Genomic DNA, 26989 nt, shown 5'->3' on the forward strand with positions numbered 1-26989 from the left:
ATGTCTTTAGTAAGACATCCGCACTTAGTCCCCAAGTCGTGCCCGTAAGGCGGCGTAGAAGATTTAATCTAGTAGATGCTTTTTGCGCCAGTTTTTGAAAGTGAGGTTTCCAGGTGAGTTTGGTATCAAATACCACACCCAGATACATAGCAGAGGCGCTTGGTCGAAGAAAATGCCCGTCAACTGATATAGTAAGATTAGCACGATTTCGGCGTACTTTAGTTCTACGCTTAGGTGGAAGAAATACTAGGGCTTGCGTTTTCTCTGAATTGACAGTTAATTTCCACTTCCTGCACCAGATGAGAAAATTATCGACTGTCAGTTGTAGGCTTCTACTGATCTGATATATAGTTTTCCCAAGCGATAAAAATGCTGTGTCGTCAGCATATTGGAAAATGTAGACATTAGGCGGTGGTCAAGGCATATCTGAGTCATATAAGATATATAATAATGGACTAAGTGCAGATACCTGAGGTACGCCTGTGTGCGGAAAAATAGGTCTAGATAGGACATTTCCTATTGAAACATATGCTATTCGATTACTTAAAAAAGAGTAAATGAGACAAATGTAGCAAGTGGGTAATCGGAGTGACTGTAGTTTCCGCAGCAAGCCATAGTGCCATACTTTATCAAAAACTTTTTGTAAGTCCATAAGGACTAAACATGGTGGAAAGGCTTTATTGTATTGATTGGTGAGAACTGTCGTGAGACGTAGCAGTTGATCGCTAATAGAAAAGGCAGGCCTAAGACCTGCTTGATGTGTTGGTAACAGATCATGTTCTTTAAGATGAATATGTAGTCTGTTGACAAGAATCTTTTCAAATAGCTTACTGAAGACAGAAGTTAACTGAATGGGCCTGTAAGACCTAACATCATGAATGGGCTTGTGCGGTTTATGAAACATGCAGACTTTTGAGACTTTCCAATGTAACGGATAATATCCAGTGCTGAGAATGAAATTATAAATAGAAATTAATAAAGAAATAGAGGCGGGGATTCTTTTAGCATCCTATAAGAGATGCCATCTATTCCTGGAGCTGTGTTTCGTTTTCCTCGTAGAGCGCAATGTAATTCGGGAGCAGTAATTGGTCTGGTAAGTCGATTTGATGTGTTACAGAGGGTTGTAGAGCAGGTACACTGGAAATATCAATACGTTCGCTCTGCCATGGAGACTCAGTTGGAGTGAATACTGCTTGTAGTTGATCTACAAAAGCATTTGCTTTGTCTGTGTCTGAAAGTAGTGGAACACTATTGAGATGGAGTGGATATGATGTAACAGTATTCTTTCCCGTTAATTGATGGAATTTCTTCCAGTAGCGGGTAGGATGTGCTTCGTCTCTCAACGTATTGCAAGCACTAATCCAATGTCTCCGTTTATATGCAATGAGATAGTTTCTCACTGCTCGTTGCCATTGTCTATAGCAATGAAGATGTGCCTCGTTTCCAGTACGATAGTATTCACGAATGTGCTGACGTGCACGTTTTACAATGGCCAGATATTGAGGCGGTAACTTTGGTTTAGAAGGACAGATTTTGTCCGTAGGAATGGATGCTTCAGCATTAGAGGTTAAGGTATCTGTGAGTCGTGAGATAGTGTTATACAATTCAGATTCAGTACTTGGTGCTGCAAGATCAGTAATATATTTTTCAATGGTTGTCCTATACGTATTCCAATCTGCTTTATCGTAACGTTTGACGGTACGGAACACCGGAGTGTTGTTGCAGTAACGGCCTTTATTGATCGTTAGTTTTACTGGGCAGTGGTCGCTGCCTATTGTGTCAAGTACCTGGATATTACAATCGCCGACCAGATTAAGTGACGTAATTACAACATCTGGCGTTGTTTGACTGCTTGGTCTGGTATGACTAGGTAAGTCATGGATATGTAAATGTAGTTGTTGCGTTACGTAGTCGATAAATTGCTGTTTTTCTCGGTCGTTGCGACTGTGAATATTGATATCAGCCATAATGATGATATTCCGAAAATTCTGGGCAATGTAATTGAAAAAATCAAATAGTATTTGGTGTCTCGGCCGGATATAGATTGTAGCAACGTTGATAACAATGGATGGATAGTAAACGGACAACAGAAGATGTTCTGGATGATTGCCAAAAGCCTGTGGATGATATTGTCGGAATGGTAATTTTGGTGAAAAACCTACTGCAACTCCACTTTGAGCTCTGGCGGCTGGTCTCATGTAATCATGTCGGTGAAGGTGATAACCCTTGATGCGAGCTGTGACATTAGGTTTGAGTGCAGTTTCATTCAGAGCAAAAATATCAATTTGTTCTTCCAGTAAGAGATGTTATAAGAGAAGTTTGTGTTGCTGGAAAGATCGAATATTAATAAACAATAAATTCATAATTAGAATCAGAAGAGACATGGCTTTAAACGACGGTTTCAAGAGGCGCAATTTGAAAGTGAGCATACTGTCTTGAATATGTACCATGGATATTGATGTTAAAGAAAGATTTTGAAGTGGCAGTTATGGTACGAAGTATATGATCGCGTTGAAATGGCAGCACGTTCTGAAGCACTATAGTGAAGTAACGTAGAAAATCTTCGATACTGAGTGGATGCAGAATAGATTGAGCTGGAGGTGTAGTTTTATCAGAACTTCGAATGGTGGAGTAAACTCCGGACGAGTGGGTTCTGCCGGGGGCTTTGCTTTGCAGCGATAGCTGTATGTGGGGTGCATTTCACCACATGTGGAACATTTTGGAGGTTGTTGTTGATTTTGGCACAACCTGGTTTCATGTTGGTTTCCACAATATCCGCATCGCGGTTGATTTGGACAGTTGTTTGTGAAATGCGAGTTGTAGGTCTGACATCTCTCGCACCGAAGAGGCACTGGCCCAGGAATTTTTGAAGGCTCTACCCTATGAATTTTCTTATAAATAGGTGCACCGTGTGCCAGAAGATGATCGATGGCCTGCTGGTTTTGGGACAAAACACGAATCATATATGTTGGCCCATTATTGTTTTTAATGCGTATGCATTTGTCAATGTTAATGCCCTCTTGAAGAAGCTCTTCGCGTACTTCGTCGTCCGTAAACTCTGGAAGAACACCACGGATAACAACAGACAACATTGGCAATTTCTTGGGTGGTGGTGGCTGTTTAGGCCTAGAATCAGACTTTTTTGTTAATTTTGCGTTTTTCCCGAAGATTTCATAAGATGCCTTGTTGCGTAAATAGGTTCCAAAATTTGGATCTTTTGATTTTACAATGTATCCATTTCTAGTTTGGACTATTTGTTCTACATTCGCACCTGGAACGTATTTAATGATCTGGAGAAAGATCATCTTTGGATGTGTGTACTTCGGGTCAAAGTCAGTTAGGAGAAAATTGTAAACGGGTTAAGTAATTTGACAAGGTTACCATTTTATGGCAAAGAAGCGTTAAAATAACGACGAGAATCATTTTAGTTAATACCGGTATGTTAAAATAAAATGTATATTTTATGGAGATACGTATCTTCCTTGTGCTGCGTAAAATTTCCGGAAATTTCGAACCCTTAAAAAAATCTTTTATTCGGAAATATTGACAAAACCCAGAAAATATAATTTAAAAACTTATTTCTTCGCCTGACGCTAATCTTATTTGCTGTAACGTGTCTGCAACATATACACAACGTATTTCGCTAGTAGGAAAAATACTTAAAGCAAGAACTTTTAATTCTAGCTTTTAGTTTTCTGATACCTGATAAAAATCCCTCTTTATTATTTGTATATTTTTCTAACAACTGAAAAACGGAGATGATCTTATTTACATATACACACATACACCGCAGAAGTGCGTAAATTTGAGCAGCGACAAATATATTAAAGAATTTAACATGTGAACCTTCCGTTCGTTATTATTAAAGATAGCAGAATACCCGTCCTTCACACAGGGAGAATACGTTTCATTTTGGGAAAAAAGTACACCAAAACTGTCACTAATGAACTTCGGGACCCGAGAAACTATGAATTCGATACTAGTATCAGAAACCCCGAAAACTATATATTCGACACTAATATTGGTCATTTTCGATTGTATTTATATATCTCCCCACCCCCAAGTTGTGTGCCTGAATTTGGACTTAAACGGTATCGGAAGTGTTACTGTTCATCACAGCAACCCCAAAAGTTATGGATTTGACACTAATATTGGTTATTTTCGATCGTTTTTATATAGCTCCCCTCTCCCCCGCCCCCAAGTGAAGAGGATTAGTTTTTTATTTAAATGGCATTAGAAGTGTCACTGCTCATCTCAGCGACCCCGAAAACTATAGATTTGACAATAATATCAGTCATTTTCGATCAGTTTTTATATATCACCCCTTCCCCTCCATAAAGTTTCGGCTTTGAATTTGGATTTAAACTGCATCGGAACTGTCACTGTTGATCTCGGCGGCCCTGAAAATATGGATTCGCACTAATATCGACCATTTTGCATCATTTTTATTTATCCCCCTCCCCAATTTGCGGAAATAAATTTGGATTTAAAAGGCATCGTATGTCTCACTTTTCACCACGCGACCCCAAAAACTATGGATTCGACACCAGTTTCGGCTATTTTCGATCATTGTTATATATCCACTCCTTTTCCCTCTCCGAAGTTGCGGCGCTGAATTTGGATTTAAACGGCATCGGAAGTGTTACTGTTCATCTCAGCAACCCTGAAAACTATGGATTTGACACCAATATCGGTCATTTTCGATCATTTTATATATTTCCCCTCCCTTTCCCTCATTTTGCAGTGCTGAATTTGAAATTTAAGCTTCATTGGAAATGTCACTGTTCATCTCAGCAACCTCGAAAACTATGGGTTCGACACTAAGATCGTAATTTTCAATATATACCCACACTTCCTTCCTCCAAGTTGCACCTTCAAAGTGAAATGTTAAAATCTATCCCAGGTCTGAACCTCATCTATGTTCAAAATTTTTATCGAGATAAGTCTGGTGGTTCAAGAGTTGTTAAGTTAGAAATATAGTCACTTTCATTATACAGGGTGGTAGGCAACTCCACCAACAAACTTTGGGGTGATTTTTTATATGATATGAAAGAAAAAGTTCTAATAAACATGGGACGAAAAAGTCTTCTTTTAGAGTTATGAGCAGCAGAAAATTCGAAAAATTCATGTTTCGAAACGCTCTGCCTTAAAAACTACAGGACCGATCCCAAGCTGTTTAAGGAATTACAAAGGAATCAGCATGCGCTCTATCTAAATATCTATGTTCTACCGTGGTCTGTTATCGGCGAAACGAATTGTAAAAAGGAAGTTGAGGTATAGGGATACTCCTTTAAGTACTAATGGCGCGTTCATTTCGCCGATAACGGAGGATGGTAAAACATGGATATTTAGATAGATCGCATACTAGTTCCGGTGTAATTCCTTAAGCCGTTTGGGATAGTTCCTATAGTTTCTAAGGCAGGGCGTTTCGGACATGATTTTTCGAATTATCGGCAGTTCATAACTCTGAAAGGAGACGTTTTTCGACCCGTGTTTATTAGAACTTTTTTCTTTCATTTCATATAAGGAATCACCTCCCAAAGTTTGTCGGTGGAGTTACTTATCACCCTCTCTCTCTCTCTCTCTCTCTCTCTCTATATATATATATATATATATATATATATATATATGTAATATGTTACACTATAAAACGTGTTTGTTTACATACAAAATTTTGTACATAAATTTTATTTTAAAGTCTGTATTTGAATATTAAATAATAGTAATTATATGTCACTTTTTACATAAGTATTAATGAAATTTGCCTACTGCTCTTTTTTTAAAGAAGTAATTTGGTTAAAATTCATAAAATTTTACCAGATAAAAAAGTACATTAAGAACTCAGTTTCATTCAAGAGCCCTAGCTATTGCAACAGAAACGCTTAGTGATGGTAGATGTGTATGCAATTGTAAAAGTCTGTAATTAATGCATAACCAGGAGTAAACGACTAAAATTCATATGAAGGAAATGAGTGCCGACTATTAATTTTCAAGAATAATTACAACAGTTTTATTTTGAATGCTTCTTTTTTTAAATATTCACAATATTGAAATTTCTCAACTTACATTTTTCACTCGTTCGAAAAAAAAACTGTCCCATTACTACTAAAACTAACTTAGTACAAAGATTTTTGATATTTTCCCAATTTTTTAAATTTTTCCGGAAAGAAACCGGAAAAAAAAACATTTTTTCTACCAGCAGGTTCAAAATTTCTGGAAATTTTGTAACACTATTCCCAACACAGAAACCAGCAAAAAAAGTCCTGTGGAACTGGTCAGTGAGGGATAGTTTTGGCGATATAAGGTGCCGAAAGCGTGAGAAAAATGAACTTCAAAGGGTTGTAATTCAAAAACAAACGCAACGTAGAGAGTGCGGTTTAGAACATGACACTCGAAGTCATGCGTGCTCTACTGAAAAATGTACGCTTCAAATCTCCGCAAGATGTGTGCGAGGGATTCCCCAAAGGAACGTAGGGATTAGGGTCCACTTGCCATGTTATAGAGAATCCCAACCTTCCCTTTGAAGAATCCCTCGTACACATCTTGATATAAGATGAATGTGTGTGTGTGTCACCATATTTCTGGATTGCCTAAAGCAACTACAACCAAAACTTGGTACACATACACATGACCTGGGAATAAAATGCTATAGACTAAGATACCCCAAGTTATACTAAGGATGATGTGAGAAGGGTGTGGCATATAACAATATTCGAGAATGTCAGATATTAGTGTCTAATTCATAGTTTTAGGAGTCGCCATATGAATACTGACACTATCGATGCCGTTAAGTCTAACGAGGGAACCTATCCAAGTGCAACTCAGACTTCGAGTCGAGACTATGGTCGTTGGATACCTTGTCCCAAAAGAACATAACACGAAAAGTCATACATCCTCGATCGCAACCGTTGCAGAGATATAAGCGTGAAAAGTTAGAAATTGAGCTCCATACTATACATTACAAAGTCGGCTTCCGGGTCAGATTTTTCGGAAACGGTTAGGTAAGGAAACTCAGCGAATACATATCAAATTAGTGTTGGAAGCCCACCACCTTTTGAATGAAAACAATGTTGCCCCCGGGGCACTCGCAGGGTCCCAGGCGGGGTCCAACTCAAAATTGGCAAATGGAACCGGGAGTCAAGTAGCATATTGTATGAAAGCTATTGTTAAATAAAAGAAGATAGAACAAATCTCAACTCTCTATGATGACCCTGTGCAAACGGGCAACTGGTCAAAATGTCAATACAACCTACATCAGAAAATATATGGCCACTCTTCTAAATCCGTTAAGTTGTGACAATAACAAAACAGAAAAACACGTTTAAAAGTGCAAGGTATTGAAGTTAAACAAATTGTTGCAGAGTCTCTCACAGAGTTACACAATGGACCTTATCCAAGTATAAGTGTGACTTCGAATGACCGATGGACCATAGAATGACCATGGCCATTGGATTGCGTGTCCTAGAAGAGAAAGGATACATTGTCAATAGCAACCGTCGTGGAGGGTGAGAAATTCAAAAGGCAACGGTATATACTTCGCGAATCGGGACCCCAAATTCGCAGATTGCACCGTGAAATTTCTGTCGGGGAATTTGCTGAACTAGAAACATGATTGTAAAGACGAAAAGGATTGACCTTGAAACTGTGAGGCAACTTGGAGAGGAGTGCGGTTGAGAAAACTGGAATAATGGTGCAGAAATAAATTATATCGGAGGGTGCTTTTCTAGGGCTATAGGGAATGGTCAAAAATAATATTTCGTTCAAATATAAAGTTGGAAACCAGTTGATATATTGTAAACTCGAGAAAGAAAGCGATAACCAAGTGGGGTGGGAGACGAGCCAAAACATAGCGAACGTACTAGAAGGTAGTGTTTCATAGAACATTAGCTACATTAGCACACAAATATACTGTGACAATACAATATTTATTTGCAGACACATGCAATTTATTGGAAGAATATCTGGATGAAATATAAGTAAACAAAAGTATGTCCACTTGCACTTTTAAACGTGTTTTTCTGTTTTGTTATTGTCACAACTTAACGGATTTAGAAGAGTGGCCATATATTTTCTGATGTAGGTTGTATTGACATTTTGACCAGTTGCCCGTTTGTACAGGGTCATCATAGAGAGTTGAGATTTGTTCTATCTTCTTTTATTTAACAATAGCTTTCATACAATATGCTACTTGACCCCCGGTTCCATTTGCCAATTTTGAGTTGGACCCCTGGAACCCTGCGAGTGGCCCGGGGGCAACATTGTTTTCATTCAAAAGGTGGTGGGCTCCCAACACTAATTTGATATGTATTCGCTGAGTTTCCTTACCTGGCCGTTTCCGAAAAATCTGACCCGGAAGCTGACTTTGTAATGTATAGTATGGAGCTCAATTTCTAACTTTTCACGCTTATATCTCTGCAACGGTTGCGATCGAGGATATATCACTTTTCGTGTTATGTTCTTTTGCTACAAGGTATCCAACTACCATAGTCTCGACTCGAAGTCAGAGTTGCACTTGGATAGGTTCCCTCGTAAGTTCAGCTTTCAGTGGGCTAAGACAAAGCTAACACTTCCAGCGTTGGAATGAGATGAGTAACATGGAAAAGTAATCGTAAGTGGCCTATAGTGTTAAATTCATAGTTGAGTTGATTTTAGTTTAGCGTCCCTTTCAGCAGCGAGGCTATATGAGACGTGGACCTACTGATTAACATGGAATCCGAACCACATAAGCTCCAGCCGGGAATCGAACCCGGGTCTCCCACGCCAAAGGCGCGTATGCTAACCGCTTAGCCACGGAGGAGCTCTTAAATTCATTTTTTTTGAGCTGCTAAGATGAATAGTGACAATCCCCGATACCGTATAAGCTGATGTTTAGCTCCAATCGGCATGGTGGATGAAAATAGATGAAAATAAAATATCCATATTGAGGGATAAAGTGTCGAATTCATAGTTTTCTGGGTCGAGACCTAGCTGACTCATTTGAAATAATATTTGGAACAATGTGCCCACCTCAAAGTGGGTTTCTGTTGTGTCAGTCCGATTCAAGTCCGTATTCTTTGCGTGGTAGGGGTGTTCCAAAATTTTTGCCAGTAGTAGTGTATTTATGGAATTTTATCATTGAAATGTATATCTTAAAAGGGAAGATGTTTCAATTGGGTCGTATGCACTTATTCTCCCCGTGCGAAGAACGTGCATTTCCGCTGGTGTTATTATACAATTCATGCAGAAACTATACCAGCTTCTGCCTCTTCACAAAATTCAAAATGGTGAAGTGAGTTGAGATGAATATATTTTGTAAACAATGATGGTATCATTCTTGCTGTTGACATATAGCGTGAGGACAAATATATATATATATATATATATATATATATATATATATATATATATATATATATATATATATATATATATATATATATATATATATATATATTTGCTACAAAGATGACTGTACTTGCAAGGCCGTTGGCGGAAGTGTAATGAACTGTAAAAGGCAAGAGGAATACATTGAATAAATTGTTATTAGTATTGTCGATCAATCCCCTTCCATATAAAGCTGGAAAGTTTACAAACCCTGTCGTAGTATATGTGAAAACAAAACAGTTCTTTTTCTCCATGCTTATGATTGCGAAGATTATTACATTTTGATGCAACATGATGCGTATTATCTTTAATCCTTTGCATTAACAGATTCCATTAACTTGATGTATGGTTTGTTTGAATATCTCCAAAACTTGATGTCCTGAAAATATTTTCCATAAACATTATTTTTGCCTGCGAAGAATGGGTATTCTGCTGGGAAACTCTTTCAAACCAATTCTTTAATAATTGTATTATTCAATAATGCAATCTACATAAAACAATAAATGCTAAACTGCTATTTCACTGCGAATATGCTGCGAATTTGTATTTATTAAGCTTACTTATCTATATACCCAGGGCCGGATTTAGCATTTTGGCGCCCCTAGGCCCAATAATTTTTTCCGCCCCCTAGTCTGGTTAAAGTTACTTTCCTAAAAACCTTTATTAAAAAATTATATCAGGCCTATATGTTAATTGCTTAAACATCACTCCGCGATGCAAATAGTGTAACTTTACCAACAATTATTTGTTCCAATGAACTTCAAAATCAGAATGCTTTATTAGCCTGATTTTTTAAAATCAATTCAAAAAATATGTTAAATTGTGGCTATTTATTTTCATTTCTAGATATTTTTTAATTTTTTATTCTCTCGGCCGTGCGCCCCCTGGGAGCTTGCGCCCATAGGCCCGGGCCTATTGGGAAATCCGGCCCTGTATAGACCTACTTTCGTAAGTTGTTATTTACTTCAGTTGTTGTTATTATTATTATTATTATTATTATTATTATTATTATTTTTAGGTGTGGAGACAGTGTGGCTCGGAGGTCGTTACTTAAATGAAACCTGGATTTGGATCAACACAAACACGACGATTCTAACAGATCAACTAAGGAACATAAACTTTCTTCTGATGTACAAAACCAATCATACGATGAATAACAAATGTCTTTTGCTTCAGAGGAGAGACTTCAATTTTGGTGTTTTCTTGCCTTTCAACTGCCGTGTACCGAGATCCTTTCTCTGTGAAAACAGTAAGTTACGTAGCAATAATCAATGCAATAACTATTGACTCAGGAAGAATGGACATTCCTCTCCATAAATTAATAATGATTTAAGGTTTGCATGCAACATAAACAAGACTTTCAAGAAACAGCATTTACCGAAACACCAATCAAATGACTCGATATCTGAAACATGGGGTCAACAATACTAAGGAACCTGTACTATACACAATGGAAACAACCTTTTTGCACACATTTCTGTTTATCATAGGCGGGGCATATTGTGTTTATATACATTGCTAGGCATTACCGGCATCTATGGTCTTCAGCCTCTCACGTATGAGGGATGACGTCCCTCAACGAGCACATTATCCAGGGAAAAGAGAAAGAAGAAAGAAACGGGGAAGGAGGGAAGCGACCTGGGATCTATATGTTAGGTACCCTCCGGTGTTTGCCTGGTGTGAGTGAAGAAATAGATAATTCAGATGCAGAAACATCTGATAGAGGAAGATCTAGACCGTCAGATGCAGTTTACTGATGGACGGTGGAACTGGCAAAGAATCCTGATCTTTCGCTAAACGTTTTCTAGTCCGGAGAGGCGTATGTTAACGTAAAGATGGAAGTTAACAAACAACATCACTGCTACTGAAAAGACAGTAACCCGCATTGCATTGGTACATCAGGGAGCGTTGGTGACGAAAATGCTATTGTCTTTTATAAAGCTTTTGACACAAGGATTACTGGACCACTCTTTCTTCATCCACGGCACCCTGAACACCGACCAATACCTGTGGCTGCTAGATGGCAATATGCTATCATAAGTTCTATCGGAGGATGGCTCATACCCAACATTTTCCCAGCAGGGTGGACCCTTTTCCTTTAGCAAATGTGGTATGTAAAATTACCTGGATCAGACGTTTCCTGCGGGAGGACCGAGCGTCGAGGCTGGTAGACTAGCTACCACATCCTCCGGATCACACGCCTCTGAACTTCTACTGCTAGGTGATCTTAAGTTCATGGTGCATTCCATTAAGATCCAGAATTTACCTATGAACAACATTTCGTGCGATAATTGAGGTTGCCTGTGCTGCCGTGCATCCAAGGACATTGCTACCTATGCAAAGGAAGTGAAAGAGATGTGTGATACATACTATTTTTGTGCAAGTGGTCATTTCGAGGATGTACTGTGAGAGGATAAACAAAATAAAATCAGGCTGTAATTAGTGACTGGTTAGTGAAAGGTCAAAATTGAAAATGGAACTACACCTCCTGAAAATAAGCTGCATATAAAATTGTATCGAATATGGGACTTTTTAGGGATGTAATGGTAGGGAAAGGAGTTGTACCTTTGAAACAATGTACCTTTGAATACTTGTACTTCTTTCGAATTCAGAGCTATCTAGGTGCAGAGATTAAAATTCGTTTGAAAGAGGAACGGAGAAAGGGCACTACAAACGCGATTGGGAGTTGTTTACTGACTGTTGTGCCGAATAGTGTTCGATTTAATTTTTTCATCCCCAAAGCGAAGAATTTTTGTAGTTACCTTTTGAGTTCTGTGCTCTTCGGTTTTCGGAACTTCTGATATTTATTTGCCCAACCTTGGGATAGAATCATTGGCGAGTACAACAGTATATTTAGTTTTAAGTTCTGTGTAATATTTGAGCTAATGGAGAACTTTTTTTCGTAATGGTGACCCTCTTCTACCTATGAACATTAATGCATCGTGTACCTTTGAACGGTATTTAATAGCATTCAAAGGTACAATCCTGGCATTTCATATTTATGGAATTGCAAAGATTGTAGGGAAAATGTATAACAGAGCATTCAGTACTATTAATATAACTAGTGGACTTAAATCAACTGGAATTTTCCCGTTGGACCCTAGTACTTTCACCGATGATGATTTTCTGTGTTCCTTCGTTACTGATCGACCTCCTCCAGAACAACCAGTTACAAGCCCTCGACCTAATTCAACATCAATTCTGTCTGAACAGCCATCCCAAGAGCCCCAACCAACGGAAGGTAAAACATCATCCGCTACAGAGAGATGTGCAAATATAGTATCATGTCAGGTAAGTTCTTTACTAGATCTTCCTGCGACTACTATTGCAACTGCCACAGCCAGCATTTCACCTGTGCAAATACGACCTTATCCACAAGCAGCACCACGGAAGACAGGAACGAGCGGAAAACCTGGAAGAACAAGAATTGTTACAAGCATCCTTGAAAAGGAAGCTCTCGAAAAAAGAAAATCATAAATAAACAAGAAAACAAATAGCAATAGTATAACCCAGAGACCGTTGGTGAAACCTCGAATTTTAAAAGAATTATTGCAAAGTGATTCAAAAGATTATCTTCTTCCGAACATTAGTTTTCATGATAGGACTAGCGATGAAGACTTCGAAGCCTTGAGGGAAGTTATCTTTAATTCAGAAAAATGTTTAGAAGAAATAAAGAAATTCCAAACGAACAGTTGTGTTATTGGTGATTTTGTGTTAGTGCTGTTCTTAACGAATAAAGGAGACCCTGAATATTTTGTTGATGAAATTGTAGATGCAATATTGGGATTAAAGAAGCAAGATAATGTTAAAAGTTGTATACACTCAAGTTTATTGTTCACAAGTTTTTGTTAGAACTTCCTTTCCATTTTGAATTAAAATTAATAAAATTTCAATTATGGTGAACTTTTTATAGCTAAACCTTTTACTGCAACTTATAACTGTTAATATTTATGGCTTCTTTTTATATTATTGCCGCAGAAACGTTGTAATTATCACTTTGTTCAAAGGTAGAAGACATGGCCATAATGTACCTGTGAACAAAACAGATAGGTTCTTATGATATCTTATAAAAGCTATTGTAATTACGTAACACGTTTAAAAATTATCCTATCTGATAACGAAGAGATGACACTTCAAATATATGACAAAAATTGGGGGGAAAGTGCTGAATATTAGCCCCGAAATTTCGAAAACTCTAAAAGTATTCACAGATACAATGCCCTCCCCTATATATACAGGAATATAGAGCCAATAAATACACATCTCTTATTTTTGTAGGACAACGCATGCTCACACTGGGTGTAGGAAAGAACGAGGAGATACGAGAGTGCGTATGCTGTATATTTTTAAAAATAATCAAGCGTATATCTATCAAAAATTCTTGCATTTCATCAGTAGAATACGGAATAATTATGTGAAGTTATATATTACGGGATGTAGTTACTTGTATACGATAACAAATATACATATAAAAAGCAATTTTCACCTTGGAATTTTAAGTAGTGCATTATTACAAAATTTTCTAAATTCAATTTATAAAAATTAGGGAGAAACATAATTTAATTCCATAGAGTATAAAATTGTTCTCTATCTCTATTCGATTATAAAAATCGTACTACAGAATACCTAAATATTAAGATACAAAGCATGAAGATGTAAAAATAGGTGTAAGATGTTGATTGATTGAAGGTGTAAGATGTTTTGCTGATGGTAAATGAAATGAAATATTTTCTAAGCAAAGTACAAATTAGAGAATAATACAGCTAAAGGGAACGGAATAACACCTAAAGTTAATCTATTGGTTCATCATCTAATGTAGAGAATGTTAACAGGGAAAAAACTAATTGTGTGGTTCAGCTGCATACAATTACTACGTTCGTAGTTGTACTGTAGACCTGTATGTAAATCGTAAAAAAAGTTCGTATTTCTTACTATTTTAGTGGTTAGCACAATATTTATAGATTCAAATCATGGAGAGTTGATATAATATCAAGAGTTTGCTGCTTATCCATGACTGTAAGATGCAATTTATGAGTTTTATGTGTGGTAGGTAGAACCAGATGAACTTCTTTAACCCTTCCTATCTATCACATAATGAAGTTATGGAAGAATCAAAAGAAAAATCGCTCTTGTACAAATTGCCACACTACAGCATTATTGATTTTAAGAGGTAATTGTTCTTCAATTGTTTTGGAAGTTTTAAGGAAGGTATTGAATTTAAATTGTTCGTTAAGTTTATAAATAAAGATTAATTAGATGAAAATATATTTTGTATCTGAGAGTGTGTGTGTTCTAATCTTTCCGACATTTTCCATTGTTAATCATGAGCAATGAATAGTATTTCTCACAGGAAGGAAAATTTATCACCTCATCTGACACAAGCCAAGAATCAAGACGAGAAAAACGTTTTTAAGCTCGAGAAGAGGAGAGAAACTTCTCGAGTGTCATGAGCAACACTAGTTCACACAAGTGTTAGATCTCAAACACTATATTAGTGTTAAATGATTCATAGTGTAAAACTATAAACTGATAAAATGATCATACCAACCCAATGAACATCGTTTGAAGATACACAAGGCAAGAACACACAGTGTACTCTAAAAATAAATACAATTTTAATGTTGTTGCATTACACTTTGTGGACGGCTATGACGCGGAAAGATTTTGGTAACGTTTAGATAAAGTTAAGAAAAAAATCACGTCATAAACTTTGTAAATTTGCAAAAGGAAACGAAAGGGTAAAAACTTTCCGAGAACCAGGACGAGGATGAAGCTTTCGATAATCGATATTTCTAAAAATGGTACGAGAACGAGGTGAGAAAACTTATTTCTCGTCACCTGGGCAACAGTAGCATTGAATTAGAACGTTCTACAATGATTTTTCTCGATAGAATAATTATTTTCTTTGATACGTTTTTACATAAATATATTTTATTTCTGCTTTATATTTTCTAATTTTACAACTGTAATATGCAAATTGAGATATTTTTTAATGACTAGTTTCAGATCCAGATTTCAATCCACCAAGTGATGTGAAACCAGCAGAAAGTTTGTACGTAAAGGACCGTGTGTTTAAGTTTTATCGTCGGAGGCTGTCGTGGGATGACGCACAGACTTACTGCTTGAGAAAATATAGTCACCTTGCAGAACCTTCAAACCAAGAATTAATCAGAGCCTTTTATCATCTAATGCTTCGTACAAGACCAGGTAAGAACAACTTCTCAGTAGTAGTAATACATAGTAAAACGCGAATCATTGCTACGAATTTTACGAATGTTGTCTCGTACAATTAGTCTAGAAATTTACCTATCATGGGGTAATACTGCTTCCTGGGACCTCTTGAATAATTGTAAATACAACTACTACGTGCGTCACAGGCTCTTTCAGGGGCGTCTTTTGAGGAGAGGGGAAAGCAAAGTCCCCCTGAGTTTGGGATTCAGCTTGGAAAATTTGTCAAATCCCTGACGTTAAAGGATTTTTTAAAGTTGGGGACTCGAAGTTCATCAGTACAAATTGTCGTAGGTGACGTTTACGTACATTTTCTTAAACCAGGATATGAATCCAGCATATGGTTAGCCGTTGTCGATATGGATAGAGCAAGAGAATATGTTTTAGATAACCCGGCAGTAGACTCAATTAGTTAGGCTCGTACCGTCGTGAACAAGAACGTATCGGAGGATGTGTAATCGAGGTGTCCATGTGCGGTTGAATAGTATGCGTCCTAGAGTAGTGGTGGTAAGCCAGAATGAAGGCTACCATGGTGCAGATAGGAGCTAAAGACATAATGAAAAACGAAAACAGACACACTAATGAAAATGAAGCAGATGATACTGTAAGACATAAACGTCTCGATATTACAGCTCTTTTCATTCTATCCATAGCAGTGATTGTCCTTTGGTTTAGAAATCTTTGGCCATAGTCCTTGGTAATACAGGAAGCGGTCCCGAGGATAAGAAAAGAGTAAGAAATAGAAAGGAACAAGGAGAAAACCAAGCTGTGATAGAGATCGAGCTACAACCGATTAGAGTTTTGAAAGGATTTTTGGATAGTCATAATAATTGTTGAGCTTACGAAGATATCAGAGAAATCAAACTTAGAGATTAGGGAAATTGATATGTATTACTTTTTGAAGTAGAATTTTGTTTGGGAGGGGGGGCATTGGAATATATCTTAGTGAACTTCAGAATTTTGATAAAACTTACATGAGCAGTTTCACTGCCATCTACTTTTATATTTTTTCTATTCTCTTATAATTACTACTATTAGTTGCGTATGACTTTTGTTTGCATTGAACAAGCTTTGAACAAGCTCAAATAGATACGAAAGAATGCTATGATTTATACAGTACGTTATTATATATGATCTCTTGTTTACCATTATGCTAGTCGTGTTTTTTCATTTATGTGACATATCTCGAGTCACGTACAGAAACATCCAGAAATAGTCACACATTATGTGATGTTCGAAATTCACCTCATACGGTCCTTTAATATCTTAAGTTCTATTAAAGCGCTCCTCCTGTTTAGAGCACCGACATTTTCAGAAAATAAGTTCAGAGGAACATTCAAAATTGTAGTTTCAAACTCACTGAACATCCTGTATTTTCAACTTTCGTGAAAAATCTTTTCAACTAGATTAATATAGTTAAGGCTATGATTGTTTCCCAGAAAGTTGTGAACCACACTGTTAAACGCTATTTCGTGGTTCTCTGGAAGTCGTCATTTCGACGTTTTCGATTATAGGGACCGATGAAAACACTCTCTTTCAGAATAAGTTTGTTTTATTTTGGCACACTCCAAGCCAGTGGACTTGGTTGGCTTTTGAAGATTTTCTGCTAGCACTCACCTTAACGTTTTAACCCAAGCTTATTGGCTTTGTCGTGTATGTGACGTTAGTTGTCAGCCAGACCATCAAATGAGATCATTGCTACTTGGCGGGTATTTGAAGTGCTTAGTTACCACACGCAAACAAGTGTGTTAGGTCATTTGCACACGGCAACGACAATATCGGTGGAAGCGCCAATAATGTCAGCGGTGGAATCGACTTCAATGTACTCAAATCGTAGCTTGCACACTCCACCGACATTATCGGCCGGCAGATGCTGTCGGCCAAGCTCCCGATATTTTCGGCGATATCGCTGACACAGGGGCTAATGTTTTCTTGTGATTGGATGCACATGTGGCCCACCATTGAGTAGAGGGTAAATGGGGATTCTAGCGCACTTTTACTAACTCACCACTCAATGACCCTACCCTCAATAACAATAGCGCACCCCTAATAACTTCTAGCACACCCCTGCCCCCAAATATCTTCTAATCAACTCCTAATAATTTCTAGCGCACTCCCTATCCCCCAAATAACTTCTAGCACATATCAAATAACTTCTATCTCACTCTTAATAACTTCTAACACATTCTATCACTAAATTTAGTTACAAAAAATCACTAAATCTGGTTATAACCGGCTTTGACTTCAAAAAATCACTAAATCTGGTTACAAAAAATCGCTAAATCTAGTTACAAAAATGAAAAAATCACTAAATCTAGTTACAAAAAATCGCTAAATCTAGTTACAAAAATGAAAAAATCACTAAATTTAGTTACAAAAATCACTAAATCTGGTTATAACCAGTTTTGACTTCAAAAAATCACTAAATCTGGTTACAAAAAATCGCTAAATCTAGTTATAAAAATTAAAAATCACTAAATTTAGTTACAAAAAATCACTAAATCTGGTTATAACCGGTTTTGACTTCAAAAAATCACTAAATCTGGTTACAAAAAATCGCTAAATCTAGTTACAAAAATGAAAAAATCACTAAATCTGGTTACAAAAAATCACTAAATCTAGTTACAAAAAATCAAATATCTCCACTATTTAAGAATGTATTATAGAACTGTAAAAGGAGTATAAATACTGACTCTAAAACAATTATTTTCATGTTACTAGTTACATATGTCTAAGGATAAATTACAAAAACACTTTTATGACTTAAAAATATCATAAAGTTAATTAAATTTTACTTAAAACCAAAGCCACACATAATTACTCACTAACACCTATCAACTACACTACACATAAAAGTTAATTAAATTTTACTTAAAACTAAACCACACATAATTACTCACTAACACTTATCAACTACACTACACATAAAAGTTAATTAAATTTTACTTAAAACTAAACTATACATAATTACTCACTAACACTTATCAACTACACTACACATAAAAGTTAATTAAATTTTACTTAAAACTAAACTATACATAATTACTCACTAACACTTATCAACTACACTACACATAAAAGTTAATTAAATTTTACTTAAAACTAAACTATACATAATTACTCACTAACACTTATCAACTACACTACACATAAAAGTTAATTAAATTTTACTTGAAACTAAACCACACATAATTACTCACTAACACCTATGAACTACACTACACATAATTACATTTTAACTATATCTTATAATGCCCCCAAACTAATGTACTTACACCACCCTCTAGTATATATCTTTTGTCATCACTCGAATCTAATGCTAACTTATTTACAGCTATGGTATACACATCATGCTTACAACTTCGAATTAGATTTATATTTTTGTATGTTTTCGTATCATTGAATAGGGTTCGCTTATAATCATTAAATTGTAACTCTTTTGCTACTACACATTTCGTTATTCCTTTTGGTTTTTTCTTCTCTTTATTTTCAACTTTAAAGGCATACATCTTTGATCTTAATCCAATAAACTCTGTCATTATTTTACCATTGTTTTCATCCTTCATCTTTCCTAATACTGTTTTGTTTACTAGTGGTATTCCATATTGATTATCCTTTCCATATTCACTTGTATCAAATAGATCAACCATTTCCTTTAAGTCTTTGTAGAAGTCATCTGTATCAATTTCATATATAAAACTATCAGTATCCATGTAACATAAGTCTATATCGATATCGTATTTAGGTTTCATAATGTTGTAATTTAAGTCATACATTAATAGTTTTGACAAATCTAGCACACTCATACCAACATATATTGGTTTGTTGAAGGTCATTTTTTCATTTTTCATATGTATCGCACACAAATTTCCAGTAAATATTGTTCTGTAATCAAAGTTCGGTTTCGCTATTAACTTTTCCACCCTCATTGGATCACATTCTAAGGTAATAGATGGTCTCTTTCTAATGTTTTCCATTGTTTTACCAAATACGCTATTGTTCATTAACTTGTAAAAATCTTTCTCGAAATCATTCTTAGCTCTTGTTAGATCAATATATTCCTTTAACCAGTTTGATTGCTTGAACTCCAATACTCTATGAATTTTCTTTAGCATCATCCCAAGTGACATATATAGTTTTAAGTTTCTGTAGTGAATAACATATCTTTCTTTGTTGTAAAGCGTTGTTAATAATTTTGAATGTTTCGATCCTGGTGGACACATTTTCTGGAGCTAATGGTAGATCTGAGTGTTTATGTAAGTATTTTGGATATTCTAAATCAACTTCTAATATGTAGCCAGTTTCTGAATCATCTGGAATATTCATTATGTTTATGTAAGGTTGAACCCATTTAAAGTCTTTGTAAGGCATGTATTGACTCATAGCCCAACCATATAAATTATTTGCATCTAGATAAGCTAAATACTTTGAAGGTTTGTCTTTGTTATAACTTTTCATATACTTATTATTTGCTTTTACATATCTCTTACTACATTGTGAAATTCCACCTCTTATACCTTTCTCTATCATTAATATTTTGTCATAGTCAGTTAACATTTCTAGTTTGATCTTAGTCATCTTTAACATTGAATCCTACGATAAACCAGGAGCAGTGAAATACCAAGCAGGATCTAAACCATATGCTTTTAAACACACATCTCTAAAACTTTCAAATACATCAGCTAATATTAATACATCTGTCTTGTTATAAAGTTCTGTATATTCACCTAGATTTTTAATATTGAATGACTTCCAAACATTTTTCGCATGCTCATAATCTTCATCACTGATGTGGGTTTTAGTAAGTTTATTAAAGAACATTTCTTTTGAAGGTAGTTTTGTTTCTTCTAATCTTTCAGTTGAGTCAATATAATCATATGGATACACTCCTTTTTTAATTACTAAATCTAATAAATCATTAGGGAAATACTTTGACGTTTCTCTATATTGTTCTTTTGTAAGGTTATTTGCTAGTTCTGCTAAACTCCTTCACATAAACCTAAATGAATCTAGAAATCGTAAATTAATCCCATTCTTTTTATCAACTTTCACATATTTCGAGTATGTTATATATTTTTCTTCATTGTTTGCAATTAGTTTTATTTCATTCTTATCATAAGCAAGTTCTTTAACAAACAGGTGAGTATCACAACCACTTAAGTTGTGAATAAATACTGGAATAAAATTAGGATTTCGATAGCTTAAGCTACAATAACTGTGAGCTGCACCTCCAAACTTTCCAGTTCAATGATCATGATCTCTTACTTTTGCTTTATTTTTATTTATATCCTTTAAACATTTTCCTAATTGATCTTTCCATTCTCTTAACTTTTCAATCATGTCATCATTATCTTTAGCGAATTGTATTTTCTTATTTAACATATTTATTTGTTTTTCAACTGCTGGTGGTAAATCATTCAAGTTTTTCTCACATATATGACAACTATTGGAATTATTGTATCTCTCTTCCTCATCATTAGTTAGGTTATCCATTTCAACTTTTTTGTTATATATTTTCTTTATTTCTATTGCTTCTTGTTTTAACTTCTTCACAAACAGCTTTGCAGCATCTAAACCAATATAACTAACAGGACTTTTATACATAATATTTGAGTACTTGATGTAATAACAGAAACTCATTGGTAAATGCTTTTGATACTTCACAATTTTAGAACAATTATGGTCTACTTCCATTTTACATAACAAACATTCAAAATCGGCATATATCGTAAACGGTACTCTCAATGACCTATTATAATTTTGGAACTGTATTTGATTGTCATATGGTTTTGGAAGTTTTATTCTAACAGATTCATGCTCCTTGCAATATAGCTCATGTTCTTGTAATGGTATCTCATTTCTAAAATGTCTTGTTAAACACCTATCACAGAAGTACAATTTCTCCTTATGCTTTGTTACTTGACTTCTTATTAATCTCGATAAATCTTTTATCCAACAAAAATGGTCATTATTTTCATCTTTTACATATAATAAATTGACGTGTTTGTCCTGCTTATTTTTTGTGATTTGAAGTGGGTATGTATGTTACGAATTATACGAATTATATATACGAATACGAATTATACGTTATAAGTTACGAATTATACGAATTATATTCATCATCATAACTATACACGTTAATGGATATGTTACTTCTCTTTTCAAACTTTACTATATCTTTTAATTGTACAGGAAATTCAATATCGCTACAATATTTCTCTTGTAACTCATTCACAATTTGATTATATTGTGGAGCTCTTTGAGGATCTTTTTGTGCTGGTTTTAAATAACTTGCAATAGAATACAAGAAACATTTATTATCTTTATTTTGAACATTAATCACTGCTTTCTTATCTTTAATTTGTTGGGAAGTTCAATATAGGAAGAAGCTTTCAATGGTACATATTTATTTAGTCTGATTTCCAAGTGTTTAATTTGATGTAATGACCATCCTGATCCTCTACCTTGAAATTCCTCCATCTCTCTACGTAGTTTTTGTTTAGCATGGGTTATATATTCATCTAGGTCACTTGATTGTAATATTCTCTCATTTGATGTTTTAAAATTGCATTCTTGTACTTCTTTATCTTTAATGTAATCACAAGTGAATACAAGGTTGACTTTAAGTGGGTGGTGCTTTAATTCTTCCTTGATTTTGTTAATAACAACTTTCCCACTTATATTTAAAAACTTCACCGGATCTTTATATTCTCCTATGTTTTCAATTGTGATAGTTTGTAATCGTTTCTGTATTGCTGTTTCCTTTGTTTCTACTTTAATTGGTATTCGTTGTGGTTTCGATTCTTCAAAAACATCTTGTTTAAATGAGAATATGTTTCTAATTTGTGATCTGTTTTGTTCATCTTCATGTTGTTTAATAAGATCAATAAGTTCAACCCTTCTTAATCTGGAATATCATTTTATCCTCTTCCTTTTACAATGGTTTTTTAGTTAATCAACTTTCATTGTGTATATAACTTTCAATTCATCTTGTTCATTTTGATATTGTTCGATTTTTTTATTAATTCACTCTTATTTAAAGAACTATAGTCACGGATTTTTTGACTTTACATATTAGTTTTAGTTTTGTAATCGACATCTCCTTCACCTCCCCACTAGTAAAATTAACATTATATATACTCATCCTATTTATATAGAAAAATACTGTATCGTTTTTTATCTTCACCAAATTTTTTAGATCATTTTCATAATATTTTTTCATGTTATATATACCAACATTAGCATATTCATTTTCCTAAGACAACTGCTAATATTTGTACACCCCTGCCATTGTCTACATATATTAGTGTATTGTCTTAGTATACGACTTTTATGGGATCACCCCATCAAAGTCACTATTAATATGATAAAAACTAAATCATTTTCATAACCTCATTCATCATCATAATCATCACTATTATATTCGTATTCATCACTCACCTTCTTATCCTAATTATCTTTTATGAAATAACCATAAAATATAACATTTATAATATTACATTACTCTTATCTATCCAACTATTATGTGAATCATCAAACCCTAACCATTTAACAAACACTTTATTACCTTACTTTCTCAACATTTTTTCCTCCAAATACTCATCCTCATATTTAGTTTTTAATAATTCTTGTTCGTAAAATCTTCCTCTAATTTCTTCATTGTTTAAATCTTTAATTTTATATGTTGGTGGATTAGATGGTATAACCTCATTAATAACAAATAATTCTGTTGACCAATTAGGTGTATATCCTTTCTCAAACAAACCTTTAATTTTACTTATACCAACATAATCACCAATCTTATACTTAACAGACTTATATTCTTTCTTATACACTTTTTTCAATATCACATGCTCATTTTTCTTATTCACTTCTACAGGTTTCACACCAATTGTTCTATGTACTTTGTTATTATATTCATCAACCAAACCTTGCAATATTTTAACCACTTATAGTTATCTTGAACAGTAAATTTCTTCCACATATTTTGTTTAAGTGTTTTGTTAAATCTTTCAACAACAGAAGCTTTTTTACCACTATATGTTGAGTAATGATTGATATTGTTTTTTCTCATCAAATCTTCAAATTCTTTATTGTAAAACTCTTTCCCTTGATCTGTTTGTAAATTGTTGGGTTTTCTTACTTTTAACACTGATTCAAATGCTTTAGTAACATTCTTCCCACTCTTATCTTTAACAGGGACAGCAAATGCATATTTTGAGAACACATCTATAATCGTTAGCAGATACTTATAACCTTTATTTAATTTGGAAACACCTTTTAATACTCCACTATCCATTTCAACAAGATCAGGTTGCCAAAGATCATCAATACCTTTAATCACAACACTTAGCCTAGGATAGTTTTTCCTTGCTGGTCTATGAATTTCTTCTATAATGTCTTCTCTAATACCTTTACCTTCTTCTAGTCAATCGGGCTTTTTAACGAATTGAGACTTAGTAACACCACATACAGAACAAATACCTTTCTTAATATATCTTCCATTTTTTGTTTGCTCCATCCTAATGGTATCTTTCTTTGTATCTGTTGATTTCTTACATTTAACACAATACATTATCATCATTTATTGTATAGATAATCAAAAAAATAATTAAAATTTATCACTACCTAATACTTACTTTTAATGTTACCAAAAATATCCATATTTATTATATAGCAAACGTCTTGCGGAAACCTCTCTTTCTATGTACATTATAACAAAAAATAATTTCCCTTCTTCCATAGCTGAATTTTTAGTTGGTTTAATCGTAATTATATCGTTCTTGTTAAAGTTAAAAGGAAAATTTTCGAAGTATCACCCAAATATACCTCTAAAAAGTATTTATCCAAACTTAATTCCATGTGCATTGTTTTCCCATTATAGAGAAATTTGTAACCATTAGAAAGATTAAATATTCTAAAGATTGGGTCTTTAACGTTTTTAGCTCTTAATCGATATAATAGAGGTATAGTTTCTTTTTGCATAATCAATTTAGTAGTATCCATCCTAATCTTTTGAAAATCTTTCTTTATGTATGTGTCTTGTAACGTTTCTAATGCGTCTTCAAATCGTTTTCTATCGTTCTCTAATTTTTCTTCACTAATACTAACATCATCTTTTCTATCTTTAACATTACCAAATATATCCATACTCATTTATTATAAAGAAAATGCTCATCGTAATTTTTCAAAACATTTCTTTAACGTCTCTATTTGTTTAGGTGAATGTTTAAAATCAATATCAACATGAACATCATGCTTTTTCAACACATAGTACAATACACATTTTAGGTTACTAAACAATGCTCTTTTTGGATACAGTTCTTTAAAGGTTTCGTATAAGTTTTCCAAGTCGTTTATAAGTGTTTCTTCCATATGTTGTAAGTTGAATGGTTTTTGATCGGTAACGTTATAGTGTATTAAATAGACATCATCATAATATTTTGTGTATTTGTTTTTCTTTAGTACTTCTAGAACATCTTTTGTTGATATTAAATGTTTTGATATATCTCTAAATTCATCATTTAACACCTTGAACACATCTTCAGGAATAATTCTATCATGTAAAGCTTGCAAACGAGATAGCTGTAACTTAAATCTTTTTGTAGTATTATACCATGGTTTTCTTGCACAACCAGCTTTCATTCCTTCATTAGTACTGTAAACCCAACCATTCCCTACAGAACAATCATCACAAATGTAACTGCTCATACCTTTTGTTAATGACTTACTACCACAATTATTGCATTTTAATGGTCCGGAGTTATAATTTGATAACAAATCCTTTAAGGTAATTATTGGATATAACTTTACCAACTCTTCTTCCGTGTACAAAAATTTAGGTATTAACATTTTCCATAATTCAATAACTGTATATGCGTTGTTTTTATTTTATAAGTCTATCTTATTAACATCCCGAAAATACAGATAAAAATTATATCTAACTAGTGCATCTAGTTCATCCTCATGCTTCTCAAAATAATCTAAAAATCTATTGTGTATAGCTTCCATATTTATCTTAAAACAAAACTTTTATGGATATAACATATAAGCACTTAAACCTAATCATTTTTAATCATATACATAACATCACTAAAAGAATACCCTTGATTTAGAAGATTTAAAACCTTAACACAAAGATGACCACATATAACTGAATTAAAGTCTTGTATTCGTTCGTCATTGTAAAATAAGTTTTCGGTACCAAGATATTGTACTAGTTGTTTAGGAGGAACACCACCATAAGAATCGAACACGTACTTTATGTTGTTATCTTTCGAATAGCATATCCAATGAGTACCAATGTTTTCTGATTTATCGAGGTTAACTATACCACACTCATTTACATAGGGTTTTTGTGGAAGTTCGTCACTCATAAATACACTTCTTAATCGTTTTATCTTTAATTCTTTAACCAACCTCTCTATATCGAAGCTGGTCAATGGTTTTAGCTTTTTGACTTCTTTGGTTTACCTGCTCCCTGCTTTTCTTCCATAGCCATATTGTGCCTTTTTTCTTTTTCAAGTTCTTGTTTATTCTTCTTAGCATCCAGTACAGTTTTAGTAATCGCTGCTGCACCACCTGCTAATGAGCTAACTGCTCCTAAAGCTGCTAAAATGGCTAAAATGGAATTGTAAAAATAAAACCACCCATATGCTCTTTCTTAATCTTTTTCATTTGTGCAGTAGTTAAAGTTAAATTCATTCCTTTACCTTCTTTAATTTTCTTAGACTTATTGCTAAGTTATTTCCTTGTTAATACATGATCAATATTTAAATCCTTTAGTTCGTTATAAGGAACACTAAACATACAACATTTAATAGAACACATCTTCCTATTTATTTAAGAGAAAATCTTGGTTTGTAAAAGTACAGTTGTTGTTGCTCCACCAAAATCAATTAAGGAATCATTCTCATCTGTTATCCTTATCTCAAAATTATCAACCTTCTCTTTCGATATAGGTAAAAATAATGGATAAGTAGGCTCATAAATAATACTATGTTTAAACTCGGCATCTGTTTTAAATGATGCTAAAGTTTCTGTTTCTCTATGTGTATACTCAGTATCTTTAACAAATATACCATCTGCTATATTACAGTGAACATTAATTGTATCGAACGGATGAAACTTTGGTATCTTATCTTCAACATGTTCTATGTTTCTAGCTAAGTTTTTTTCACTGAAACCTAATACAGTGTAAATGGTGTCCAAGGTTATATTACATCGTTCGTTATATATTATAACTCTATTTTTCTCTCTATCCTCAGTAAATTTAATATCTAAACTAGCATTAAAAGCATCAGAGTATGGAAGACTTGATTTAATGTATTCCTCTAATTCTTTTAAATTATATTGACCAGGTTGAACTATAAGTTGTTTTGTAAGATTAGAAAAGCCA

The 26989-nt window shown here is 34.2% G+C and overlaps 1 protein-coding gene across 1 annotated transcript in view; it reads left to right on the top strand.

The window, feature by feature from the left end:
- Positions 1-26989, top strand: part of LOC145668023 (uncharacterized) — a 135444-nt gene that overhangs the window by 21433 nt on the left and 87022 nt on the right. Inside the window, exons 3-4 of the mRNA XM_081735488.1 lie at positions 10382-10612; positions 15364-15570. Of these exons, the coding sequence (XP_081591614.1) occupies positions 10382-10612; positions 15364-15570 (438 nt within the window). The remainder of the gene's footprint in view (positions 1-10381; positions 10613-15363; positions 15571-26989) is intronic.

Source organism: Thermobia domestica, chromosome 13 (assembly GCF_964235325.1).
Source record: "Thermobia domestica chromosome 13, izTheDome1.hap1.1, whole genome shotgun sequence".
Lineage (NCBI taxonomy): Eukaryota > Metazoa > Arthropoda > Insecta > Zygentoma > Lepismatidae > Thermobia > Thermobia domestica.